At 33.9% G+C, this 26,103-nt stretch overlaps 1 protein-coding gene across 2 annotated transcripts in view; it reads right to left on the bottom strand.

Annotated features, from left to right (window-relative positions):
• LOC145276908 (dynein axonemal assembly factor 4-like) overlaps nucleotides 1–26,103 on the bottom strand; it is a 92,118-nt gene that overhangs the window by 18,190 nt on the left and 47,825 nt on the right. For both annotated transcript variants that reach the window (XR_013868050.1, XM_080128371.1), the window contains exons 6-8: nucleotides 17,149–17,270; nucleotides 15,642–15,742; nucleotides 12,162–12,242 (exon numbers count right to left, since the gene is read on the bottom strand). Coding sequence is in view for 1 of the 2 variants with exons in the window: in XM_080128371.1 (XP_079984497.1) it covers nucleotides 12,162–12,242; nucleotides 15,642–15,742; nucleotides 17,149–17,270 (304 nt within the window). In the remaining variant the exon portion in view is untranslated. The remainder of the gene's footprint in view (nucleotides 1–12,161; nucleotides 12,243–15,641; nucleotides 15,743–17,148; nucleotides 17,271–26,103) is intronic.

Raw genomic sequence — 26,103 nt, 5'->3', positions numbered from 1 at the left:
TGCTAGGTGGTGCTAAGATCAAGAATTATAAAAGCTAAAGCACAAAAATGATTCTCTCTATTGCTAATAAAAGTAAATTGACAACACTTTTCAAGCAAACATTCATTCCAGAAAACATAATCATGAGGAATGCAGCAAAGTATCTCCTGTAAGTACACTAACATAAATTAAACATGTAAAAAGATTGCCATAAGTTATCAGGAAGTTATGTTAGTAGATGTTATATTATTCCCATGGACAAAAATATGATATATCTTCATGGAATGATGTGATACTTCACTATTTATTTGATATAATCAGTGATATATATATATATATATATATATATATATATATATATATATATATATATAATAAAAATTACAATTAAATGATCCAAGATAGTAAAACTAAAGTATATTATAAATATTAAAGAATTAATATTTATAAATTAATCTCAACCAGATGTAAAAGCTTGATAAAACCAAATAGGAGATAGAGCTTATAATAGAACTATCCACTTATTAAGTGTTTCCTTTTCAGATTAATTGTTTTTAACTCTTTTTCAAAGTGTTTTTTAACATGTTTTATTATCTATATATATATATATATATATATATATATATATATGGGTTTTACTAAAAATTTACAACCAAAATTATGTCTGATCAATGTACAACTGACTGCTCCTGCTGTTTGTCATATAGAAACAACACATAAAGTTGCTTGAATCAGCAGCAGCTGAATCAAACATTTAGTCGTGCCAGATTTTGAACGGACATAAGGCCCTTTATTAAAATTGTATGGCTAAATAATGTACAATTATTTGCTCCTGCTGTTATTTTGCTATTAAAGCAACTTTGACACGAAGAAACTACTGAGTTTATCAGCACAAAATATTGTCAAAATCTGTTGTGGTATTATTAAAATAAACAATAAAATGAATTTACTCACAAATTTCATTTGAAAGATTATTTTTTTCCAAATATATTTTTAGATTCCAAAAATTAAAAGTATTTCCAAAAAAATAAATTATTTTTAAAACATTCTCTCTTACGGCAGGTATTAAATAGAAATATAAGTATTTATTTACATAATGAACTCCTTAAAAACTGAAACAATTACCTTTTTTTTTCAGTTCAGTGTGCGACTTTGTTTTCGTTTTTTTTGTAAAAAATCTTTGTAAAAAAATAAACAAGTTTATTTTTTAGATTAGTCGTACCTTGGTTTTACTAATTATGCACGACTAAAAATTAAACACGATTTTATGTGCGTCTAATTAAATCTTAAATGACTGAGACAATTTTTTGACATACTGTATTGGAAAAAAGTAATTGTCTCAGTTGTTAGCTGTTTTATTAGTCAACGCAACTTCGACAGTGGTGTAGTATTAGTATTAACAGCCCCATCCAGCCCTCCTCTCTCATATCCCTTCTTCTGGTTTCGGGCTCACCGTTGCAGGCGTTGCACAGTTCCGGTTTGTAGACTCCTTAATAAAGCGTGTTTCATCTAATCCCTAACCATCCACACTTATTAATATCACAACATGGTGTTAGAAATGGTTGCAAAATAATCTACAGGCATCTACAGTTATAGTAGAAATTCAAAACAAACTGAAAAAAAAGAGAAGAAAAGAAACAAAAACAATCGAGTCATCAGTCTACACACGAGGAGATGCTACACAAGAACTCAAAAACAAGAACTTAAGAAATACAAGCGTCAACCAAGGAACTCAAATAGTAAGGAAATATATGAAATCATAGACACATAATGCATTAAAAAAACAGCGGGGAAACACTGTTTAAGAACATCAAGACAAGACACTTTGTAAGGTTATTGTTATTATTATTTTTATAAAAGCAAACAACACAAACAAACTATTGCTCTGTCACTCATTGTAAACAAATAGCGTATGCCAATCAGTCAATTTTGTGAATCGATAACAAAAAAAAAAGAAGAATTGAATTTCTTAAAGCGTGCTAATTCTCTTTATCAACAATGGCTTGTCAAATACCTCCCCGTTCTATGGATTGGCAGAGTACCAATTTACCAAAAGATTTTGACAGATTTGGTCGACAGGTTATATTGTATTTTAACAGACCTCTCAAAGACATAAGTGGAGAAGTAAAAGTGAATTATTTGTTGCTGTCGTCAGGGATTGAAAGCCACGATTTGAGTAACACATTTGAATTTAAGGCAAATAATGAGACAGTGTACGATCCCCCTGTCAAGAAAACCCTTCTGGTTGACCTTTTCATTTTTGAACTGAACATTGTCTACACAAAAATCCTTACTCAAGGAAGGAAATAACCTTAGTATCGCAGAAGCACTACACATTGCATAACATAGAAGACAGAAGAGGCAATATTGAAGCAGATGGAGGCAATACAAAACACACATAGTGCATCACAGATTCCCAAGGGAAAAACACAAGATGCCCATGCAATAAAGGCTAGAAAAGCGTATTATAAAAACTGTTACTTTTGTGGAAAAGGCCATTACAGAGGCGAATGTGCAGCAAAAGAAAAAACCTGTGGGAAGTGCCGGAGGACAGGGCATTTTGCAGTCGCTTGCCACACCAGAAACACAAAACACTCCACTCTTAAACAAGACAGGCCTCCAAGATCAACAAAATCCCAAACAAATAGAAATGTTCACAATATAGCAATGCATAGCGATGAGGAAGACGACCATTCACCAACAGAGGCATACTTCTATACCATATCAGGGCTCAAAATAGCAAAGTTCCATACCCCAGCAGACGTTAGAGAGGTATATGCAGAATTGAGAGTAGGGAACAAAAGATCCCAAATAAAAATGAATGTGAAGGTGGACAAAGGTATCATGAGCAACCTCATCCCATGGGAATGTTTCAAACAACTCAAGACACTCCAATCCGACTATTCGCCTTTGCTGGTGTCCCAATTGACCAAGTGGGTGTATGTCACCTAGGAATCAGATATAGCGATAAATTTACAAGTGCCAACTTTCATGTGGTAAAAAGCAATGGACCCGCGCTACTTAGCTTCCAGACCTCTATGAAACTGATATTAGTGACCCTTAATTTTATAATTGGGACCAATATATTTGAACAAGATCACAGCAGTTCAACTGTAGCAATGCAATCAAAACCAGATGGAGACATGAAAGAAAGAGAGTGCATACTCAAGGAATTTACTGATGTATTCAAATGCATTGGGTGCCTACCAAGGGAGTACAACATTAGGATTGACCTGTCAGTAATACACCCACCCCATTAGGTATCAATAGCCTTGAAAGAGAAATTCAAAGTAGAGCTAAACCCCCTTGTGGCCCAGGAGAAAATAACTCCCGTAACAAAACCGCCATACTGGGTTAACTCTTTTGTATGCATCATAAAATCCAACAGATCTGTCAGACTATGCCTGGACCCTAAGGATTTAAACAAGGCAGTGTTGCGGCCATACTTTGTTACACTAACATTGTTACACTAATCATCTCCAGGCTTCATGGAGCAAAATGGTTCTCAATAGTCGATGTGAAATCTGGCTACTGGAACATGAAACTGGATACAAGTCAAGAGAGCTAACTACATTCATCAACCCAGAAGGATGCTATATGTTTAAGCGCTTTCCAATAGGGGTCAAGAATGTGCAAGACGAATTTCAGCAAGTTATCTTTGAGATCTTTGGTGACATCAAGAATGTCCTCTCAATATCAGATGACACTATTATTGTTAAATTTGAGGAGGATGGCAATGATCATGACAAAACACTCAAGGAACTCCTAGAAAACGTTTGGTCTAAGAACTTCAAGTTCAACCCAGACAAATTAGTGGTCCACACACAAGAAATCTCTTTTTTTGGTCATGTCATATCAAGGGATGGAGTGAAACCAAACCCAAAGAAGAGGTGATCGTCTAGATGAAACCATCAAAAGACAAAAAACATTTAGCAAGCTTTCTTGGGATAGCAAATTACTTGAACAAATTTTTTGCCACAACTGGCAAGCCACTCCAAGACCTTCTGTTGACAAAAATGCAGTTCATCTGGGCAGGACATGAACAGATGGTATTTAACAGTGTAAAAGAGGAAATAGGAAAAGCAATTGTACTTAAATACTTTGACCCAAAAAGGCCAATCGTTATACAAGTACATGCATCATCAGCTGGACTAGACACAGCCCTCATCTAAAATGGAATGCCAGTTGCCCTAGCAAGCAAAATCCTGTTAGGGCCAGAGACAAGATACTCCAACATAGAATGCGAAATGCTAGCAGTGTTTTTTGGATTGGAAAAATTCTATCACTATGCATGAGGCCAAGCAGTGACAATACAAACAGATCACAAACTGTTAGAATCAATAGCCTTAAAGAATCTTGCTAATACATCACCAAGGTTAGCAAGAATGTTACTCAAATCCAAGGCTACGACTTAACAGTCAAGTACAATCCAGGAAAATCCATCCCAATAGCCAACTGCATGTTCCTGGTATCACTAAGCCTAAGTTGGTTGTTTGGTTGTTTTTTGTTTTACAGCATATCAACCCTTTTCAGGTTATTTAATGCCGAATCCAGTGATTTTGAAAATTTTTTAATAGAATGTTTTTGCTTTCAAGTTATTTGCTATTTAACTAGTTAGGAACTAAGCCTAAGGGAACCAATCAGGGATGTAGACATCAACATACACCTAATACACACCTCAATGCATTTCCGACTTGCCTACAAGATATCAAGGCCGAAACAAAGACTCAGTACTAAAAGAGTTTGTCAACATTGTTATGTATGGATGGCCAGCAAATCGATCCAACTGTCACTCTCATGTACAAGCTTTCTGGAACTATAGGGACAAAATTGGGCCCCAGGATGGATACTCCTTAAAGGCAATAAAATCATTATACCCCTCTCACTTCAACCGCACATCCTACAACAACTACATTCGTCCCACTAGGAGATAGAGAAAACATGTTTACTGGCTCAAACAGCAGTTTTCTGAATCGGTATCAACAAGGACATAGAGGAACTAATTAGAGACTACTCCATATGCCAGACGTACCAACCCAGTATCCCATCAGAAACACTACACCAGCATGAGACTCCTTCCTGCCCATGGCAGTAGACATCTTTACCATGGAAGATAAAGAATTCTTACTAGGGGTGGGGACCATTACAGCCACAGCCCCTTCATAAAGCATCTCCACTGCAGTAATTCGAGAAATAAACCTGTTCGAAAAATGAGGCATTCCAGAGGTAGTACAAAGCGACAATAGACCACAGTATTCCAGTACAGAGTTTGCAGATTTTGCCAAATCTTACAACTTCAGGATCACTACATCGTCACCACATCATCCCCAGTCAAATGGATTTGCAGAGAGGATGGTGGGTATCTATAAAAATTTGTTGTTTAAAGCACGAGAGACAAGCAGAGATAGCCACCTTACAGGGCCACACCGCTATCAGCTTGAATCAAATCCCCAGCAGAGTTACTGAATGGAAGACCCATGAGGATCCTACTGGTATTGAAACAACAACTAGGGGATGAACAAACAAACATAGAGCTCGAGAAAAGCAAAGAAGAAACAAAAAATGGTATGAACAAAAGAATGGCAATCAACACACACAGTTACATACTGGTCAACAGATTTATGTTCAGGACAAAAGAACCAGACTCTGGGAACCTGGAAAGATTGTGCAGATTGCTGATGATCCAAGGTCATACCTGGTAAAACTTGCCAATGGTATAATCTATCGCAGAAACCAGCAGTCATTAAGGCCAACAAAGGGCAAGGCAGACAACACAAAATGCCAGCACCAACTGAAAACTTGTGGCACACACCGAGTTCATTACCTTCACAACACTATACCCGCACAAGGCCCAAGGTCAGCTGATGGTCACCTATCAACCATTCCAAGTATCCATTCACCAGTTTTATCGACACCTGCAAAACTGCGTAGATCAAGCAGGGCAAGCAAACCTATACAGAGGCTCAACCTGTGACATAGAACAAATGAACTATCACTTCCCCCTTTTCCACAAACCACTTCCAGGCCATTACAACCCAATGTACTTCTCCTTCAATAGAGAAGGGGATATTGTAGTATTAGTATTAATAGCCCCAGCCAGCCCTCTTTCCACTCCTCTCTCATATCCCTTCTTCCGGTTGTGGGCTCACCGTCACGCAGTTCCGGTTTGTAGACTTGGTGAATAAAACGTGTTTTATCACTCTTCTCACCTCCTCATCTAATCCCTAACTTATTAAACCGCACTTATTAATATTACAATAGACAGTTTCAAGTTTAATTAAAAAAATAAACAAAAATCAAGCAATAGTCGATAATAATGATAAGGATTTCTTTTTTACTTTTTACAAAGATTTTCTAGTGTCACATTGTTATTGTTTTACAAAATTAAAATTTCAAAGAAAAAGGTCATTAGCAAAATTTAATTTGCCCCCAAAATACTCTCAGCTGAAAGTTGTGACTGTGACTAAATTCATTTTGTTTTTTACTTCAATAATAAGAAAATAAACTTGTCTATTATTATTTTATTTTTTACTAAGATTTAAAAAAAAAAAAAAGTTAGTCTCAGTCTTTAAGAATTTGCTAAAAAATAATCGCGACGAAGTCGTTTTATTGTTTATTTTAATAACAATATTTTTTGTGCTAATGGACTCAGTAGACCGCTCGTGTAAGATGGAATATTTAATAAAAATCGGGAGTTTTCTTTAGTAAATATCTTTTTAGGTATGGACTTAAAGATATTTGCCAAAAAATAACCTCTCAAAACTTCTGAGTAAATTTGTTTTATTGTTTATTACAAGATTGTTCTACAATATTTTACGCTAACGGAGCCAATCGATCGACTCTGTTAAAGTTGCTTTAATCAGCAGCAGAGGCAAGTAGTCGCACATTGATCGCACATTATTTTTAGTCATACATATTTAATAAAACTGTATATATATATATATATATATATATAAAGGTTTTTAGTGGTACACAATTTTATTAAAGTTTTACAAAGGATAAGTGGAATCATTATTAGAATTATGAGGAAGATCAATGGGGGGAAAATAAAAATAAAAACTTAACAGAAGAAAAATAGTCAAAAGACTAAAAAAAAAAAAGCACCTTGAGGAACCTTTCGACCGACCTTTTTCAAGAGACGATGTCGGTAGCAATTAAAATAAAACAATTTAGGGGAAGTCGGGGTAAGTTGAGCATAGGGGTAAGTTGAGCCACCCCCTTTTAACCACAATTGACTAAGCTAATCCAAGTTTGTATGCAATCTATAAACAACTGATCACGTGACTTTAACCTCCACCATTTTGTTTTGCTGAACCAATATCGGAGGTTGATGCAGTAAAAGAAAATCAGATTTCGTGCCAAAAAAGTAAAATAAAGCGTTACAGAGGTGAGTGCATGTTTCTTGTGTGTAGTAATAGTTTGATTAGATATAATATGTGGTAGTTGTTTGTTCAATTCATACCTGTAAAAGATTTTTACATTCACCACACATGAGATGCATGCATTTGAACAGACAATTCAACGAGGTCAGACTGGGGTAAGTTGAGCCAATGCTAATGGGGTAAGTTGTGCCACTGGCTCAACTTGCCCCATATGTCTTTTTACACGTTTTCAAGAAACAGATGAATGTGCAACCACATCACTAGGCCTGTTATGGAGTGAATTCAAAATGCATGTAGTATAAGTTACATGCTCTACTTGTATAAGAATTAGATCTATGGGTTACCTGGTAAATGTTTAAGATGTGTAAGCCGTGCTTGGATAGGAATTTGTATGCTGTACAGGCGCTTTGTTATTCTAATAATAATAATTATTTTTATTATTACTATTATCATTATTATTTTTAACATTATTATTATTATCATTGTAGAATCAAGAATGCACTTACCTCCCCTCTCCACCATTATGGACTAGCCTACAATTAGTCAGGCATGGTGGGTTATTCCATTTGGAGGCGCCTGATTGGCTAAACATGCCAGGAGAGGCAGGTGCCTCTCTACAAATGTCAGCTGTTCTGGCATTCATTGTTCAATGTTCCAGACTTATGCCAGGAACTCCACTGAATCAACTAATTCACTTTAGTAATATTCTACATCATTATGGGATTTATTGTGTTAACTTCATTTTTATTTTTTGTGTGTTTCACGGAAAAAAAGCCCACCAGACATGCGCCACTACGTGCGAAAGACAAATCGTGGACAAACTCCTACATACGTTATGGAATGGGCTGCTGCCACTGTTACTGGAGGTCAGAGTTTGAGGAGTGCTGCAAAGGACTTTAACATTGATCGAATGACACTGAAGTGGTATATGGACAAACAAGACAGTCAACCAGCAGGGACTGCTTACACACCTGTTTCCTTACGGCAATTGGTTTTTAGTCCTGAAATGGAAAGGGATTTGGCTGACCACGTGAAACAATTGTCAGACATGTTTCATGGTTTGTCAGTGAGAAGATGTCGCACACTGGCATATGAGTTTGCTAAAAAAACTGTCTCAATCTGCCACCAAGTTGGGATCGTGAGAAAAAAGCAGGACATGATTGGTGGTTAGGCTTCAAGCGCCGGAACCTGGCAATTAGAGTGACAGAAGCAACATCTTTTAGGCGTGCCACAGCCTTCAACCGCCCAGTTGTTGATAAATTTTTCAACAACTTGAGTCAGATAATGGACAAGTACAAGTTCTCACCAAGTGACATTTACAACACTGATGAGACTGGGTGCACCACCGTTCAAAACCCTGGAGCCGTTGTCATAGAAAAAGGAAAGAAACAAGTTGGTTCAATCACCTCCGCTGAACGCGGGGAATTGGTAACGGTGGTGTATGTGAGTGCAATTGGATCAGTCGTGCCTCCTCTGTTCATCTTTCCCAGAGTCCACTACAGAGATCACTTCATCAGAGGTGGACCAACACAGTGCATAGGGAGGGCAACACGAAGTGGCTGGATGAATGAAGAGGTGTTTGTGGAATATTTAAATCACATCATCAAGCACACCAGATGCTCACCAGGAAAGAAAATCCTCTTAATCCTCGACAACCATGACACACACATTTCTTTGAATGTTGTGAACACAGCAAGATCTAATGGCGTTGTCTTACTGACCATTCCACCACACACTTCCCATCGTCTCCAGCCGCTCGACCGGTCAGTATATGGACCCTTCAAAACAGTGTACAACAGAGCCATGGATGGGTGGCTACAATCCAATCCAGGGAAAACAGTAACAATATATGAAATCCCAGCTCTAGTTAACCAAGCCCAGATGATTGCCATGACACCATTGAACATTGCTGCTGGATCGGGACATCTTTAGTGAAATTGACTTTTCCCCTTCTCTTCCATCTGACCGTGAGCAAAATGTGGCTGCAGAAAGCCTTGAGACAAATTCTACTGTGGAAGATGCAAGACCATCAGGTGAGGTTCCTGGAGCAGTCTTGCCCGTGCACAGTGATGATGTCCGACCACAAAAACAGCAAGAAGATGATGATCTTATGCAACCATCCGCATCTGGGTCTTGTGTTTCATCTAGCTCACATGATGTCATGCATCGTCCATACATTTCATCATCTGTAATTCAGCCATTTCCGAAAGCAGCACCAAGAAAGGCAAGAAGAGGTGGTCACAAAAAGGGCAGTTCAAAGATTTTGACTGACAGCCCTGAACGACAGAAGCTGATAGCCCTTTCTGAAAATAGAAAGAGGAGCCTATTAACAAAAAACAAAGCAGTGTTTGTTCAATGCTGGTGGGAAAAAGTCATGTCCCCCGAGATCTAAAACCCCATGTTCACTGATGATTCAGATTTTGAATTTGATGATATGTCATCAGATAATGATGGTGATATTGATCTGGATAGCCCAATAATCGAAGGTGACTTTGTGGTTGTCAAATGTGCTGGCAAATCACGAACTGTGAACTATATTGCCCGGGTTGACACTCTCAACGGGGAGAACTGAGTTTGAAGGTGTTTTCCTTCAAAAAGTTGCTGGGAAGGTAGGAACGGACAAGCCTGTGTTTGTTCCAAACCCAAAGGACGAAGCGGGTTTCAATGCAGAAGATATTGTTTTACAAGCTGCCACATCCAAATAGTGTTGGCAGTTCTGTCCGTTGTTCTAGCCAGCTCGTTTTCAGCTGTGACTTGTCACAGTGGCAACTTCATTAACTTACTTTCAGATACGTTTCAAATTTTGTGCTGGTTCATTCGCTGTAATTAACATTTCTACTTCATTATTATAATTTGTTTTATAACCACAGCAACAATTTTGGACTTGTTCTTTCTTTATTTGCGACACATTTTTGCGTGGCACAACTTACCCCTGTGTGGCACAACTTACCCCAGAGGTTGGATCAACTTGCCCCATGGTCGGGGCAAGTTGAGCCATTTGATATGCATTTTTGTAAAGCACATGGTCGGTTTAGGTGTACTACCAGAAAACTGCAACTTGTTTCAAAATGTTTCCAAATAAAAGAATTTTATAATAATACACTCATCTTTGCAAAATAATTAGTCGTTTGGGTTCTGAAGAGCCAAAATGAAAAATTGGCTCAACTTACCCCGACTTCCCCTACACATAATTGAAAATGAAAGCGAGGAAAGGGGTAAAACCAAAAAATAAAACTACATGGATAGAATTAAAGGAGCTATCGCATAAATTGGACCTTTTTTAAAGAGCTCTAATTAACTAGAAGAAAAAAATGCCTACATTGCGTTAATATTCCTTGTTTCTGCACTTATTTGCTGACGAGTTAAATTTTTTTTTTCCTCCGTCCCGAGTTCTGAATTATTGACGATATATCACGAGTGATTCATTCATTTAATTCTCCCCGTGTAGTTTTATTTTTTGGGTTTTATTCCTCCCCTCGCCTCCATTTTCAATTATGTGTAAATTGTTTTATTTTAGTCGCTACTGACGTCATCTCTTGAAAAGGTAGTCGAAAGGTTCCTTGAAGTTTTTTTTTAATTGAATAGTCTTCCTCATAAGTCTAATAATGACTCCACTTATCCCTTTTAAAACTTATATATATAACACTTGCAAAAGTAACCAATCTCTTAATTGAAAACAATTAAAAATCAAGGAAATATTATGTAAAAAAAAAACTTTTAATTGGATAAGAACCTTAATATAATATATTATTTCAGCCAATTAAGAGCATACAAATTGTACACTTCTGCAATATTTAAAAAAATAATTGCAATAAATGCATGAAACCTAGCAGAATTTATATAAAATTGAATTCCTCACCTCCAAAATCAGTATCACAATTTCTTTCAAACCTGCCATACAATCAGACTAATCTCTATAGAAGACAGGAAAACAATTCAATTTGCCTAAAAGGCATCCACCGCTCACATCGTCTCAGTTTTCATAGCAACTAATTTGGCATGTCTCAATTACTAATAATCTCACTACTAAGACAAACTAATGTAAAGACAAATGACTATGCATGAGCACAGACTTCTGCTATTGTTTTTCAGAACTTGCATGAGATTCTAAATTATTCATTTCACACCATTGACTTTTATTTTTTGTTATTATTCCAAACTGTTATTTTTTGTCAATAAAACTGAATATACTTTTGTATGAATTGCTTCGTCATTCGTTTCTCATTCTTGTTCAAGAGAACTTTGATAGCTAAATAATTTTTTCTTTGATTATTTTCAAAACTAAACCTGAAAATACTGGTAAAAATAAAGATTATTTTTCAATAATCCACAAAGGAAATGAGTGGTTGTATAGGGCGCATACCAAAGGTGGGACCACATAAGATTATGTAGGCAACATGACAGAAAAGGTATAGTTACAGGAAGTAGAATAGGCGATATACCAGAAATGGTATTCTGAACTGTTTGACTCTTATTCTATTAATTAATTACAACTCAAGTAATAAAGATAAATAATTATATTAACTGAATGCCATCAGCATCAATCAGTTAAGAGATACTCTTTAACAGTAGCAAAGATTAAACATCTATGAAATGCTACAACGGATGTGACAATCAACTACACAAATATTTCTTCACAAACTACTAAATACCAACAACCAATACTAAATTTTCATAATTTTAACAACTGTAATGCAATATGGGCCATTTGTAAATAAAACTGCCAACTTTTTGCTTTGTTGTTGTGTGTTTTACACTGTTTCTGCGAGCAAACTACTCTGCTGCAAAACCAAAGGATACGCTGGTATTTGATTGCTCAGTTTAATGGCATGGGTGTAGACATTGATTGCTGCAGGGTAGTTTCCTGTGTGAAAGAAATTGCTGAAAATCAAAAGAAAATAATTTTTAAGTTTGATAATAATAAGAATCAAATTTTTGTTAGGGAGAAAAACAGATGTAAATGTAGTCAATGAAACAAGTATTTAAATAAGGGTGTGATAAATGAGTTATTTTTTACATGATATTTTTTAATCTGATATAAAACTCAATGTTTATATGCATGCGTAATGTATGTGTTCTCTATGGAAAAAATCTAAAAGTATATTTTTATGTAAAATTTACCAAAGAAGACAATGTAAGTGTTCCCAAATCTCTAACTTTATCTTTAAGGGAGCATTGAGGGTATAATCAGTTTCAAACTTAAAATATTATGAAATTTCAATCCTATGTATAAAATTTTCTGACAAAGACAAAGTGATCCCAAATTTCTGTACCATTTTTAACCTTAGGGAGTTATGGGGTCTGAACCTCCTTTAAAATTTATAATATATCCTATTTTGGATGGAATTTATATTCCATGTATAAAATTCTTTGAGGAAGACAATGTAGGTAATCACAAATCTTTACATTATCCTCAATGTGTCGAATATTTACGTGGCTCCACCTTTAAGTGATCCTTGAGGTAAAACCCACTTCAAACTGCAAATACATATATCTGATTTTTCTTATGAATCTTATTTTAAAAGTTGACTTAAGTTTCTGAATTTTTTAGTTGGGAAAGTATGAGATTAAAAACATCAAGTGTGCAGTTTCAATTCTCCCCACTGATTTTAAAAATAAAATTATATGAAATCAAGTAATATATTTGTCCTTTTTTTAAATATAATACAATTAAACATGAATTCACACGTATAATTTGCATGTGAACATAATGGAAGTAATTCTGCATCTCCAACTGCCTTTTAAAGGAACTAATGATCTTTTTCTCATATGTTACACATAGAAATTAATTGATTTATAAGCATTAACTTAAGTGCATTAACATTTATCTGAATTGTTCAGTCGGTAAGATATCTAGCTGACAACATCAAGGTTGCCGTTAAAGTAACTACAACTTAATATGATACTACATATGATGCTGTCCCAAATTCTAATCCAAGCAAACGTGCTAGTAGATTAATTATACTCACATTTATGCATAAAAATCCGAAATGAAATGAATCAGAAAAATTTTTCTTTTTGTGCATCTGTATTTATTTGGTGTGTTTTTTATGCGAATTTAAAAAAAAAGAAACAATTTATGTTATGATTATCTTTATTAAATATATTTATTCCAAAATGATTTAGTAGTATCCATATTTTATAATTTTAGTGGCTCATATGACATAATCATACAACTTCTTTATCACACGCGACTAAAAGTTGCACATATGACAAAAAATGAAATATGCAAAGCAACACGAGTCGAATGAAAAAAAAAAACATTATTAGAAAATAATTCATATATAAAGAAATTAATCTAATATCGAGTAAATAGGGATGTGGTATTTCTATGTAATTGCTTTGTTTATGTAACTTATAAAGTAGGAGTAAAAACGACAGTCTTTCAATCGGACATCGCGTCATTATATATGAAACAATATCTTGTTGCAGACACTCAAAGTAATAAAATACTTTACATTCGTAAAAGAAATTGTTTTTTTGCGCATTTGTTTTAAAGGAAGAGAAAAACATTATCTATGGAAAAAATCAGTAATGTGTGGTGTGTGTGTGTGTGTGTGTGTGTGTGTCTCAACTTGCTAGTTACATAAAAAAAAATACTTAAAAAAATAAGAAATTCTAGGAGTAGGAGCAAGAAAGTATAGGTGGAGATTTTCTTTATGTGATCACTTGTTTGATCTTAGGTTGGCAGTTTAGATTGAGAGCAGAGAGGGCCAATTAGCGTAAATGAAGAAGTTTGCACACGTTTCAATCTCCGAGGGAGGAGTATTTTAAATATTTTTTTTCTCAAATTTGAAGAAAAACATACAGAGATAAGTATAGAAGGGCATCTGTTCATACACGTATTAGTTCTAGCTTTTTTTAAGTCAATCTTACAGAAGGACTCTCAACTAACATAAGATGCATACATATTTTTGTTTTGCTTTGTACTTGACAACACCTTTTATCTATTCTAATGAAAATTAAGTTTTCAACAGCGTTGAAATTTTACGGATGAACTGTAAATTTCTCATTAAAATTGTAGTGCAACATATGGCATATTAGATATGAATCAAGAACTAAAGACTCATAGTAGTGAGATTGATCACTGATTTATGCACAACAAATTCAAATTATGATTGTCAGAATGGGAGGTGTGTACATAGTCGCAATTCCATGATGGGTGTGTTTATATGATTAAACCAATCAACCATTTATTTACTTTCCTATGGGATTAATCGATAGAGATATTCTTCGTCAGTCATGTCATATGACTCATAGTACCTGATAATTATATCTGCAGTTAACATGAAATTACAGGGTAGAACGATAAAATTATTTCGCTAAAGAAAACCACACTACAGCTTTATTTTTAAACTTTTATTGAAAAAATCAATTCAGATAACTTGATTATGTAGTAGAGTTGACATCTATTCAATGCTTCAGCCTCAATCACCGTCTTGATATGGGTCCGGAACTGCGAGCATGCCTTTTCCACAAGCGCCAGTGGGAGCTCGGTGGAAGCTCAGCGAATACTCGGCAGATGGCAGCGATCAAGCTAGCTTGTTGTGGGAGGTCATGTTGGTGATGTTCTTGACGTATGACCAAACAAAGTAGTCCAGCAGGTTCCGGTGGAGGGAGGAGGGCGAAGGCAGTGAGAGAATGGTACAAAGTCATAGCACTCCTTCTGAAGCCAAGCCTGGGTCTCTTTGGATTTGTGGGCAGGCACAGAGACCTGCTGCCACACCCAGGGTTTGCTAGCAGCTACCTGATTGCGCCAGGAGATCATCACACTCTTCAGCACATCCAGGTACACTTTGGTGTTGACATCAAGCCGACTACAAAGATGTGAGGTGGCACTTGAAACCACACCAAAGACCATAACCATGGCTGGAAACTTTGTTTTCATCACCCTGGGCACATCCTCAAGCGTCAAACTGTCTGGATTTGCATTTTGAGAGTGCTGGCAATGGTCTTGTTGTCATAACTTGGATCGGTAGAGAACATGAGTTGTACAGCGGTGCATCTCCGATCTCACTCATTAAATATTGTGTCACTTTCAGACATGATAGAAGGCTCCTATCACTCTTGGAATTTATACACAACTAGCCAATGATAGAAGGCTCCTATCACTCTTGGAATTTATACACAACTAGCCAACTAGTAGATGGTCTGCAACATAAAAAGAAAGCTGGTTTTCAACAAACAGAAATGAAATCATGTAGTCTTTTCTATGGCAACAATTTTATATTGTATATTACTACCAAGTCTCATCCAGGTTTTAATTGTTATTTTACTTACTTTCCTTTAGTTTGTAGCAAATCTGGATTTCTTTCTTCTTCACTTAAATTTTCATCAAACACTTCACTCATTCTTCGAGCTTCAGCTTGCTTTTTTAACCACTTAAAAATTATAAGAAAACAAAACAATTCAAATAAATATATAAATCTTAATATTATAAAAAAAACGTCTATTTTGTCATCAACTAGCAGGATCTTATTTTAAGTAAAAGAAAGTTAATAATAGAGTATAAAATTTTTTAAAAAATGTAACAGTTTAAGAAAAAGAAGGTAACTCGAGACGCATTCTCATTGAGAAATGAAAACAGAAGTTTAGTAATACTGATTTGTATAAATCATACAAAAGGAAAAAAGATTCATATTTTGGTAACCAAACTCTATATACAGACTGGTTCGATAACAAAGCAGTATTGTTCATGAACCGAAGAAGTTATGATTTCTTCAGAAATTTCAAATAACCTTGAAGTCAACTAAATTAAAGAAATGATTTTTATTAAAGTGAAAATCATGATAATCTGCTAGCTGCTAAGAGTTATCCATCTGACTAACAAGCGAAATCCTTATATCGTAACATTTTCGAAAAGTGTAGAGCAGGGAGAGAGTGAGAGAGAGAGAGAGAGAGCGAGAGAGAGGGGAGGATTCATTTACTGAAGGCAATTCAAAGTTCATATAAATCTCTTTTAGAAAATTCATTATTTCTTTTTTTTTAGAACGAGTCCTCTTTTAGAAACAATCGTCATCATCTGCTCGTTTTAAGCGGTGTCCGTTTTCCATTAGATTGCATTATCTTCATAAGTCATAGTTCTTTACTGGTAGTGTTTTCGTGTGCACAACCACAAGATGAATAATCCTTTTATAATTTTCCCTTATAGAGGAAAAGCAGCATAAAGTTCACATTTCAGAGTCGAAATCCGAAACTATGGTTTAAATAACTAGAATTCTTCGCGACTTATCCTGTGTGTTCCTTTATATTCGAGGATAATTAATTCCTTCCAATTTGTCGCATATTTCATCTGTTTTAATGTCCAGTTAAGACAGAAAAGATGATTCTTTCACAAATTTTCCTTGTTTCAAATTCTGCTGAGACTCGTTCTCACATATCAGGTAACTTGACATAAAGGTCCTTTTATCTTCAGGAAGAATCAGCAATTTTTTTTTTCTTTTCATCTATTTTAATGTCTAGTCAAGACAGAGAAACTGTTCACAAAGTCATTTGGTCTCTTTTCTTGGCCCAAGACCTCGATTAAACATGCCAGTTGATCTTGACATATGTAACCTTTTCTTCTCAAAGTTTGAACAGCTACTGAATTTTTCTTTTCAAAAATGCATCACAAGGAAGACTTGGAGTGCAAAGAGAAGTTTGCTTAATCAGTGAGCAGAACGGGATTATATGACATAGAAGAGGAGGAAGAACAAAACATAGAGAGGGGGAATGAAGAAGAAAAGAGAGAAAGAAAAGGATAAAATAAAATAATGGAAATATTTTCCACATACTGTCATGAACTTACTTTTTCTTCTTCTTCAGTTTGTGATTCTCTAAATGGGGTTGGAAAAACTCTTGGAGTAAAATTGACATCAATATTCCCACTTGGACGAAGTGGAATTACTGGGAAGATTTCTTGTTTTTTTTCTGCAATAGCAAATGATTTGCCCCCAAAAAACGTTGTTAAAACAAGTGTATAACAAATTTAATGTTTAGATTTTAGTCTATATTTTTTTTTTTTTTTTTAGTTTTTTATTGCCTATTTTTCTTAATATCCGTCATCCACAATCATTCATTAACAATGTTATTTTTTGATCGATTGGTAGATTTTTCAGCAGGTTTCACATAGTTTCCCGCTGCCTGTAATGAAACACAAAGGACATGACTAGACTTCAATGATAGAAATCCGTTGTTGATAGCTATCCTCCATGGTTTCTTCTCATGCATTCATATAAATCAGCCTTTAATTATTTATCTTTTAAATGTGACCAGAAAGAAAAAAAAAGAAGAATTTACTTGTTCACTTAAAATTTAGAAATAGATTGTAACTTGTTGGAAATAAAATTAGTTCCTCTAAAGAAAGGAACATTTGAATACAAATGCTAAATATTTGTCCAGGAAATAAAACAATATTGTGAGACAGAACTATCAATATTTGTTGTGTTAAAATCAAAGCAATCATTACAAAAAAATAAAAATAACAAATAATAGTTAATTAATAAAATGTTCTTTTTTAATACCATTATGCAAATTAATTAACCTTGTGACTTATATCACATATGCATAAGCAGTATGTAAAAAAAAGTGTGTATATAAATCAATTAACTTGGAATAGGATGTTTTTACTTTAATTAATTAATTAATTGCAAAAAACGGGTCCAACTTTAGTATTTATTCATTCAGATAAAAATCACTAGTTTATAGTGGAATCATTTACATATTTTATTTAATCTGTGAATATCAAGTTGGCATAATTCATGTTTTTAATGTTTTCACTCAGATCAACGTAAACTTGCATGATATATATTAATTTTTAAATGATCAGCCATCTTGATAAAGATTGGTAGACATTTTCTCATGGCTATCATTCAAAATCAACAGCTGTTTTTCTATTTATGTCAAAACATTCCTTTGAGTTAATCAATCATCAAATGTAGTGCTAAACATATAACTAAACTGATTGGATCTCACAAAATTAAATAAGACAAAAATAAACTTAAAAAAAGAACATTTGTATAGGGCTGTTCACAAATTTGATATTTTTTCGATTTTTATCAAAAAAAATCTATAAGAGATATTCGTCTGTGTGTCTGTTAGCTACTTTTAAGCGATTGAGTAATATACGGCAGATAAAAAGGAATCCTGAGAAAAACAAAAGTTCCAGAAACAAGTTCTGATACAGTAATAAAATTGAAGTATCCCTCCTCCCAGATCATAATGGAAGTTAATAAGACATTGTTTAAAGTAGTTTTCTTATAAATCCAATTATAATTTCCTTTATCTATTTGTATCAATTGTATGTTTATGTATAATAATAAACCTTGGTTCTTTTTTACTTTCTTTGATTTTTTGTGGACCAATTAGAAAAATTTTATTATTGGCTTAAATTAGGTAAGTTTCTTTTCTTGCTTGACCTATTTCTTATCCTTTAAGACAAATAGATTTACAATCTTATTGATGAACCGTCAACAAATGAATGTTATAAAAGATGAAACAGAATTCTGAGAATATTGACTAATAAACTCAAGTGTTTAGAAAAAAACTCCTTTGTGAATCAAGCATAAAATTATGTGTGTGTTTTTTTTTATAATAACACCGCCATTTATTCTTCATTTTTCATTGTAAAGAAAAACCTGATCACTACTAAATGCTAATAAATTATGGTTCAAGTACATAGCACAAACATGGATAATTATAACAAATTAGAATTATCCTTTTCCTAGATAAAATTAATTAGTCAAACAGAACAGTTTTGCATCACTTTTATGTCCATTTACAAAGAATAAAATCAACATATTATGATACTAATTCTTATTTCTAGAATCCTTATTTAAATTTTAATAAAAATCCATTACATTATTTGGATTCTAGAAAATGTCTAAAATTTAAGGCTTAAGCTTAAGGGGGAGAGGGGTCTTTGGAAGAAATTTAAATTTAGAAAATCTTGCTTGTTTTAATTGATGTCTAATAACTATTGATCAAATTTAATGTAAATCTGAAATCTCTAAATTTTCAAAGGGGAGATTAACCACCTAAAAACGCTTTAAAATACTCAAAAATAAAAAAAATAAGAACCAGAAATTTGGGGAATATTAATTATTAAAATTTCACAAAAATCAAAGATATCTGAATTTTCGCAAAGATCTTTCATCACATTTTTTCCTCCTTTGCATAAACCAAATTAAACTAAATATAGTCAACATTACCATCTTTACACCTATTTGATTAGTTCATTAATTTAAGAGTAAATTCTATACATAAAATTTATAAACATATACACATAACTTTATATATATATATAAAGATATCAAGTCAATAAAGAAGAGGTTAACCCCCCACCCCGCAACAAAGGAAAATGCCAGCCATGAAATCATTAACAAATTCACAATCCTTTTTGCAATTCAACCATATTTGGTAAAATAAACTTCAGTCGATGCTGATGTTTTAGTCATCCAACAGTCTCTATTTTATCAGCGTTCAATGATATGCCAGGATAATTTGGTATCTCATAAGTAGGAGGTGTGATCCTGATGTGCTTATCATTAAACAGTGATAAAACAAATACTGTTGGATATTAATGACTAAGACTTGGTGGACAAGTCAGGCACAGACTGAAGTTCATTTCTACCAAATATGATTGAATTGCAGAAAAGATTGTGAATTTTATTAACGATTCCATGGAGAGCATTTTTCATTTAGGGTGAAAGTTACCATGTACTTGGAAATTAAAAATTTTAGAGTATGTATAGTAGATTGTTCTTGTTCTGTCAATCATGACCCAGTAGAAGTGTTAATTTATTGTTATGTTTTTCTTAGTTATGATCGTCTGTAGTATTATACCTTCAAACTCCAAAAGATCGCCACTTTGAACTGACTGCTAATCAATACCATTAACTGTTGTTCCATATTCAAAATTTTGTGTGAATTGCTGAATTTGACAAAGATTTTCAAGTTCAAAAAGATGAACCTGAAGAAATTACATCAGCCGAAACGTTGTGAAAATAACAATCAATATTAGAATAATAGTCTGAATAATATAAATAATAAATCTTTGTCTAAAAAAATATGAAACATAATAGTAACTAACATCACAGCAAACCTATGACAAGGCAAGTGTGTTGAATTTAGCAAAACAAAAATTCTGAAAATTATTATAGATTTGAAGTAACATAAGAGACTTTGCTAAATATTTTGACCCCGCCCTATCTTCAATATATGAAACATTAGACTTTCAAACCGAAAAGATACTTACAGCGCACATTGATCAAGGCAGAAATCTTGAGTGATTTATGAAGATATAATTTCACTCTAAATCTAGATTAAGGGTACTTTAACTTCTTCCCTTACATTAAAAGCAAAAATACCTAAAAAAAAAAAAAAAAAAAAAGCAGTTTTTTGTATTTGCTTAATTATTCCCTTTCTATTTAAGTGAATCTAAGAATATTTTTTAAATTATCAATATTTTGGGAGTTATAAAAATTTGAAATGGTATATATACTTGCAGTGGCTCAATTTGGTGTAATGGAAAAATCTAATAAAAAGAGAAAATGCATGTTTCTTATATTCTTAGTACAGCAATCCACTCCAAAAAGTGAAAAAAAAAAAAAAAAAAAAAAAAGGCGAAAGTGTAAAAAAAATGGTACTCTTGCAGAATTGGATCCGGATCCTCAGGAGTTTCCGTCAATCATGGCTTGGACTCGACCAACAATCAGTGGATTAAGCCAAATATTGCTAAAATATTGAAATGCTAAATCGAGTTTTTTTTTTGTTGTTTTTTGTATTAAAAAATGTGAGTTTTTAATTAGTATTTGGGGGGGGGGGCGTTACAATACAGATTTGAAAAAGTTGTCCAAAAACAAATAAATGAAAGCAAAGGTAAGTTACATTTCTATCTAATTGGATGATGTTTTTATTTAATTTAAAATGTTTAATCAGCTCGAAAAACACACAGTGTTTATCGATGTATTTGAAAAAGACAAAAAGTCATGGACTCTGTTGCATATGTTAAGTTTGGGAAAATAAGTTAAAACTATACAAAACAGTGTCAGAAACCCACCGAATATATATTACCATGACATAGGTTGACATATTCAGTGGGTTTCTGACAGTATTTTGTATAGTTTTTTTAGTTTTAACTCATTTTCCTAAAGTTAACATAATGAACAGTATCCACCAACATTTGTATTTTTCAAATATACCAATAAACACTGTTTTTCCAGCCGACTATACGTTATATTAAATAAGAAGGGTTTGTATTACTAAACACAGATACGAAAAAGTTGTCGAAAAATAAATATATAACAAATAAATGTTATCAAAGGCAAGATAAGTTACTTTTCTACCTAACTGGATAAGATTGTAGTGTTTTTATTTAATGTAAAATGTTTAATCGGTTTGAAAACATGCAGTGTTTATCAGTATATTTGAAAAATACAAATGGCGGCAGACTGTGTTAAACACGTTAAGTTTGGGAAAATGAGTTAAAACTAAAAAACTATACAAAATACTGTTAGAAACTCACTCAATATATGCTACCTTGACATAGGCTGACATTCGATGGTTAATTAACAGTAATTTGTACATTCGGTCGTTAGTTAACAGTAATTTGTACAGTTTTTTTTTTAGTTTTAACTCATTTTCCCAAACTTAACGTGATTAACACAGAGTGTGCCGCCATTTGTAATTTTCAAATATGGCGGTAAACGCTGTGTTTTTCGAGCCAAATAAACATTTTACATTAGCTAAAAACACTAAAAAATTATCCAATTTGGTAGAAAAATAACTTATCGTGCCTTTGATAATATTTGTTATACATTTGTTTTTTTGACAACTTTTTCGAATCTATGTGTACAGTAATACAAACCCAATAAAAACACTAAAAATTATTCAGTTAGGTAGAAAAGTAACTTATCTTGCCTTTGAAAACTTGTTATTTATATGTTTGTTTGACAACTTTTTAAATCTTTGTGCAAGTACAAACCCAAAGGGGGCATTTTTCTGTCTATTTTTATTTTTGGTATTGTGCTATTTTAAAATAGTTTTTCCAAGTTAAATTTAAATTTCACGTTATCTTTTTTTTTTTTTTTTTTTTTGGTTTGTTTTTTTTACATGAGGTCCATCTCCACAATTTTCTTAAAAATAACTACTTTTAAAGGTTTTTGACTATGCTGAATAAGAAAATCTCATTTAAAATTTGCAGAGGCAAGTAGTTTTCGAGATATAAAGACCTGTACTATGCAATATAATTCACTGGAGGCCATGAATAAACACCCCCAACCTCCCCATATGAAGAACGGCTTTCGGAATAAACACCCCTAACTTCCCCATGTTAAAAACGGCTTTTGGAATAAATACCACCATTCTTCCCATGTTAAGAACGGCTTTCGGAATAAACACCTCCCCCTCAACCTACTCATGGTAAAAATTGTGGAGGTGGACCTAATGTGAAAATTTACCTTTTGTTTTTTTAATAAATTGTTAGTTGAAAGCACAGAAAGCAGATTTGCCATTTAGTTGTACAAATATCCTCAAAACAAATAATCACTAAAATGGACTCTTAAAGGTCAACACTGGTATCGAGCAAAAGTTTGTTTACATGTTTTAGAAACTTTAAATGGGTAAAATATAAGCACATAATTATTGAAAATGTGATCATGTGATTAAAATTTAATTTAAATTAACCATGTTGTTTAACAAATTAAAAAAATATAATGCAAGATGAAGTTTTAAAATGATTAAATGTTTCATTTTATTTAAAACTAGCATTTCAGCCCAGGGTTGCCCGGGTGTTTGGATGTGTATGTTGAGCAAAACAAAAAAAAGTGGTAGTAGGAAGGCAGGCTCGAACCCATACCACAAAGGAGGAAAAGAACGGGGAAAAAAACCTGACGTCTATGCTGTTACAACCACCGCCAAACCGGAAATCACATTTTTTTAAATTAAGGCTAGACAATCGAAAGGAGAGGATGACTTTCGAAAATATCAGCGAAAAAAGCGACTCCCTCCTCTGTAGAAAAGTGCCCAGTTTAAGGTGAAGATATTAATGTTTTTAGCCAATTTTTCGATATTTGTCGCCTGAAAGGTCAAACTTAAAAACGATACTGATCTTGAGAAAATCTGTCGCCTCTGTCGAAAGTGTTGGGCAGACATACACACATACATACATACATACATACATTTATGTATTGGTAACTAAAATTTTTCGACCCAAACTGATGAAAAAGCTTGCCCTATCTCTGAATACGTTTTATGTAAAATTTTAAATGTTTAGACCAGAAATTGTCTGAGTAATTTGTTGAGACCACAGAAGTCAATTTTTTTAAAACTTTGACCCCTATTATGATCCCTTAACATTTATTGTTTTGGGCTCAAATCAAGTTATTAAGTTGTATCCATGTCCAAGGAACCTATATCTAAAATTTCAAGTGTTTGGACCCAAAATTGTTGGAGGAGTTTGGTAGAGTTCTTAAAGGTCAAATCGTTGAACTTTGACCTCTTAACAGCTAAATTTCTGGCCGAAAACCGATCATATCGATTTTCCCAAATCACAGTACCCTGTATATCAAATTTCGAGTATATAGACCAAAAATTGACAGAGTTATTGCATAGGGAAATGTACACAGACAGACACACAGACACGTTCACTTTTATAGATATACTAGCATTTCAGCCCGGTGTTGCCCAGGTGTTTGGATGTTTATGTTGAGCAAAAAAAAAAAAAAGTGGTAGTAGGAAGGCAGGCTTGAACCCGTACCGCAAAGGAGGAAAAGAATGGGAAAGAAACCTGACATCTATGCTGTTACGATGACCGCCAAACCAGAAGTGACATTTTTTTAAATTAAGGCTAGACCTTTGAAAGGAGAGGATGACGTTCAAAAATATCGGCGAAAAAAGCGATCCCTCTCCCCCTGTAGAAAAGTTCCCAGTTGAAGGTGGAGATCTTAATGTTTTTAGTCAATTTTTCGATATTTGTCGTCTGAAAGGTCGGACTTCAAAACAATACTGATGTTGAGAAAATCCGTCGCCTCTGTCGAAAGCGTTGGGCAGACATGCAAACATACATACATACATACATTTATGCATTGGTAACTAAAAATTTTCGACCAAAACCGATGAAAAAGCTTGCCCTTTATATAAAATTTCAAATGTTTAGACCAGAAATTGTCTGAGTAATTTGGTAGAGACCACAGAGATAAAAATTTTTTTAACTTTGACCCCTTCTTATGAGCCCTTAACGTTTATTGTTTTGGCTCAAATCAAGTTATTAAGTTAGATCCATGTCCAAGGAACCTATATCTAAAATTTCAAGTGTTTAGACCCAAAATTGTCGGAGGAGTTTGGTAGAGTTCTCAAAGGTCAAATCGTTGAACTTTGACTCCTTAATCGCCAAATTTCTGACCGAAAACCAATCACATCGATTTTCCAAATCTCAGTACCCTCTATATCAAATTTCGAGTCTGTAGACTTAAAATTGAGAGAGTAGGGAAATGTACACAGACACACAGACAGACAGACATGCAGACAGACACGTTTACTTTTATAGATATATAGATAGATAGATTAAAAACACTGCCCAATAAAAATGAAATTTTGGGTACTTATGTATTTTTAGTGCCGTGCTGAAATAATAACGTAATTATTTTGAAAACCATTCTTAATGAGGAGCTGAGAGTGTTTTATAACTATTCTGTGCTTCCACCTTACAATTTAATTGTGTGATCTGAGGTTACAGATTCTTCAAGGGTGGCCAGAATCTCACAGAGAACTATGTAAAGACATTCAAACATACTCGTTTTATCAAGACAAGCTTTCTATAGAGAATGGGATTATACTCAAAGGTGACAGGATATTGACCCCTAAATCAATGCAAGCTGAAGTATTGAAAAAATATATGATTTATAAGGAAATAATAAATGCAAGTTCAGGATGAAAAACTGTGTTTTCTGGAATGGCATAAGTAGTGACATTGGCAAAGTAATACAGCAATGCACAACTACTCTCTCCTTGTGGACTACTATTCAAAATACCTTTTCATCTGCAAATTAAGGAAATTTTCTAGTGAGGAAGTTATCACTGAATAAGCAAATCTTTGTTAAGCAAGGAGTCTCAGAAAGGCTTATCAGCGACAATGGTTCAAGTTTCAGCTCTCAGCATTTCAGAGAATTTACCAAAAATTAGAATTTTGAGTACATTACCTCTTTTTCCAAATTTCCCTAATCAAACGGCATGGCAGAATAGTGCATACAAATTGTCAAGGCAGCTATGAAGAAGGCCATAATAGAGTCTATGTCTTTGATCTACTCCAATGGATCATGTCATCCCATCTCCAGGAGAACTACTCTTCAATTGTAAGCTGGGTAGCAATCTCCCCACCAAATGACTTAACAACAATACTGGGAAAGAGGAAATTCAAGACTGCCTCCTCCATAGTTGTTGCAAACAAGGTAGCATAATTAACAAGTAAAGGGCATCAGAACCTGCATGCAACTAAAACATGACAGGTTCTTCACAGAAATTGCAGAAAGATATCAACAATACTGAAAAGACACAGATATTTCGACATAAAACATCTCACATCACACTGAATCTCTATGCACCAATAAGCCAAACACATATCCTATTGAATACTAACACACACACCAACATCAACATCCCATCTTAAGTAGCCCAAAAAGCTTCAAACAAAAATCAATCTAGTGATAACACACAAACCACAACAACTACTAGGTCGGGTCAAAATCTCCTCCAAAATGTGATCCAT

This window comes from Euprymna scolopes, chromosome 5 (assembly GCF_053919585.1).
Source record: "Euprymna scolopes isolate OS-2025 chromosome 5, ASM5391958v1, whole genome shotgun sequence".
In the NCBI taxonomy this organism is placed as follows: domain Eukaryota; kingdom Metazoa; phylum Mollusca; class Cephalopoda; order Sepiida; family Sepiolidae; genus Euprymna; species Euprymna scolopes.
This window is presented reverse-complemented; position numbering and strand designations above follow the sequence as displayed.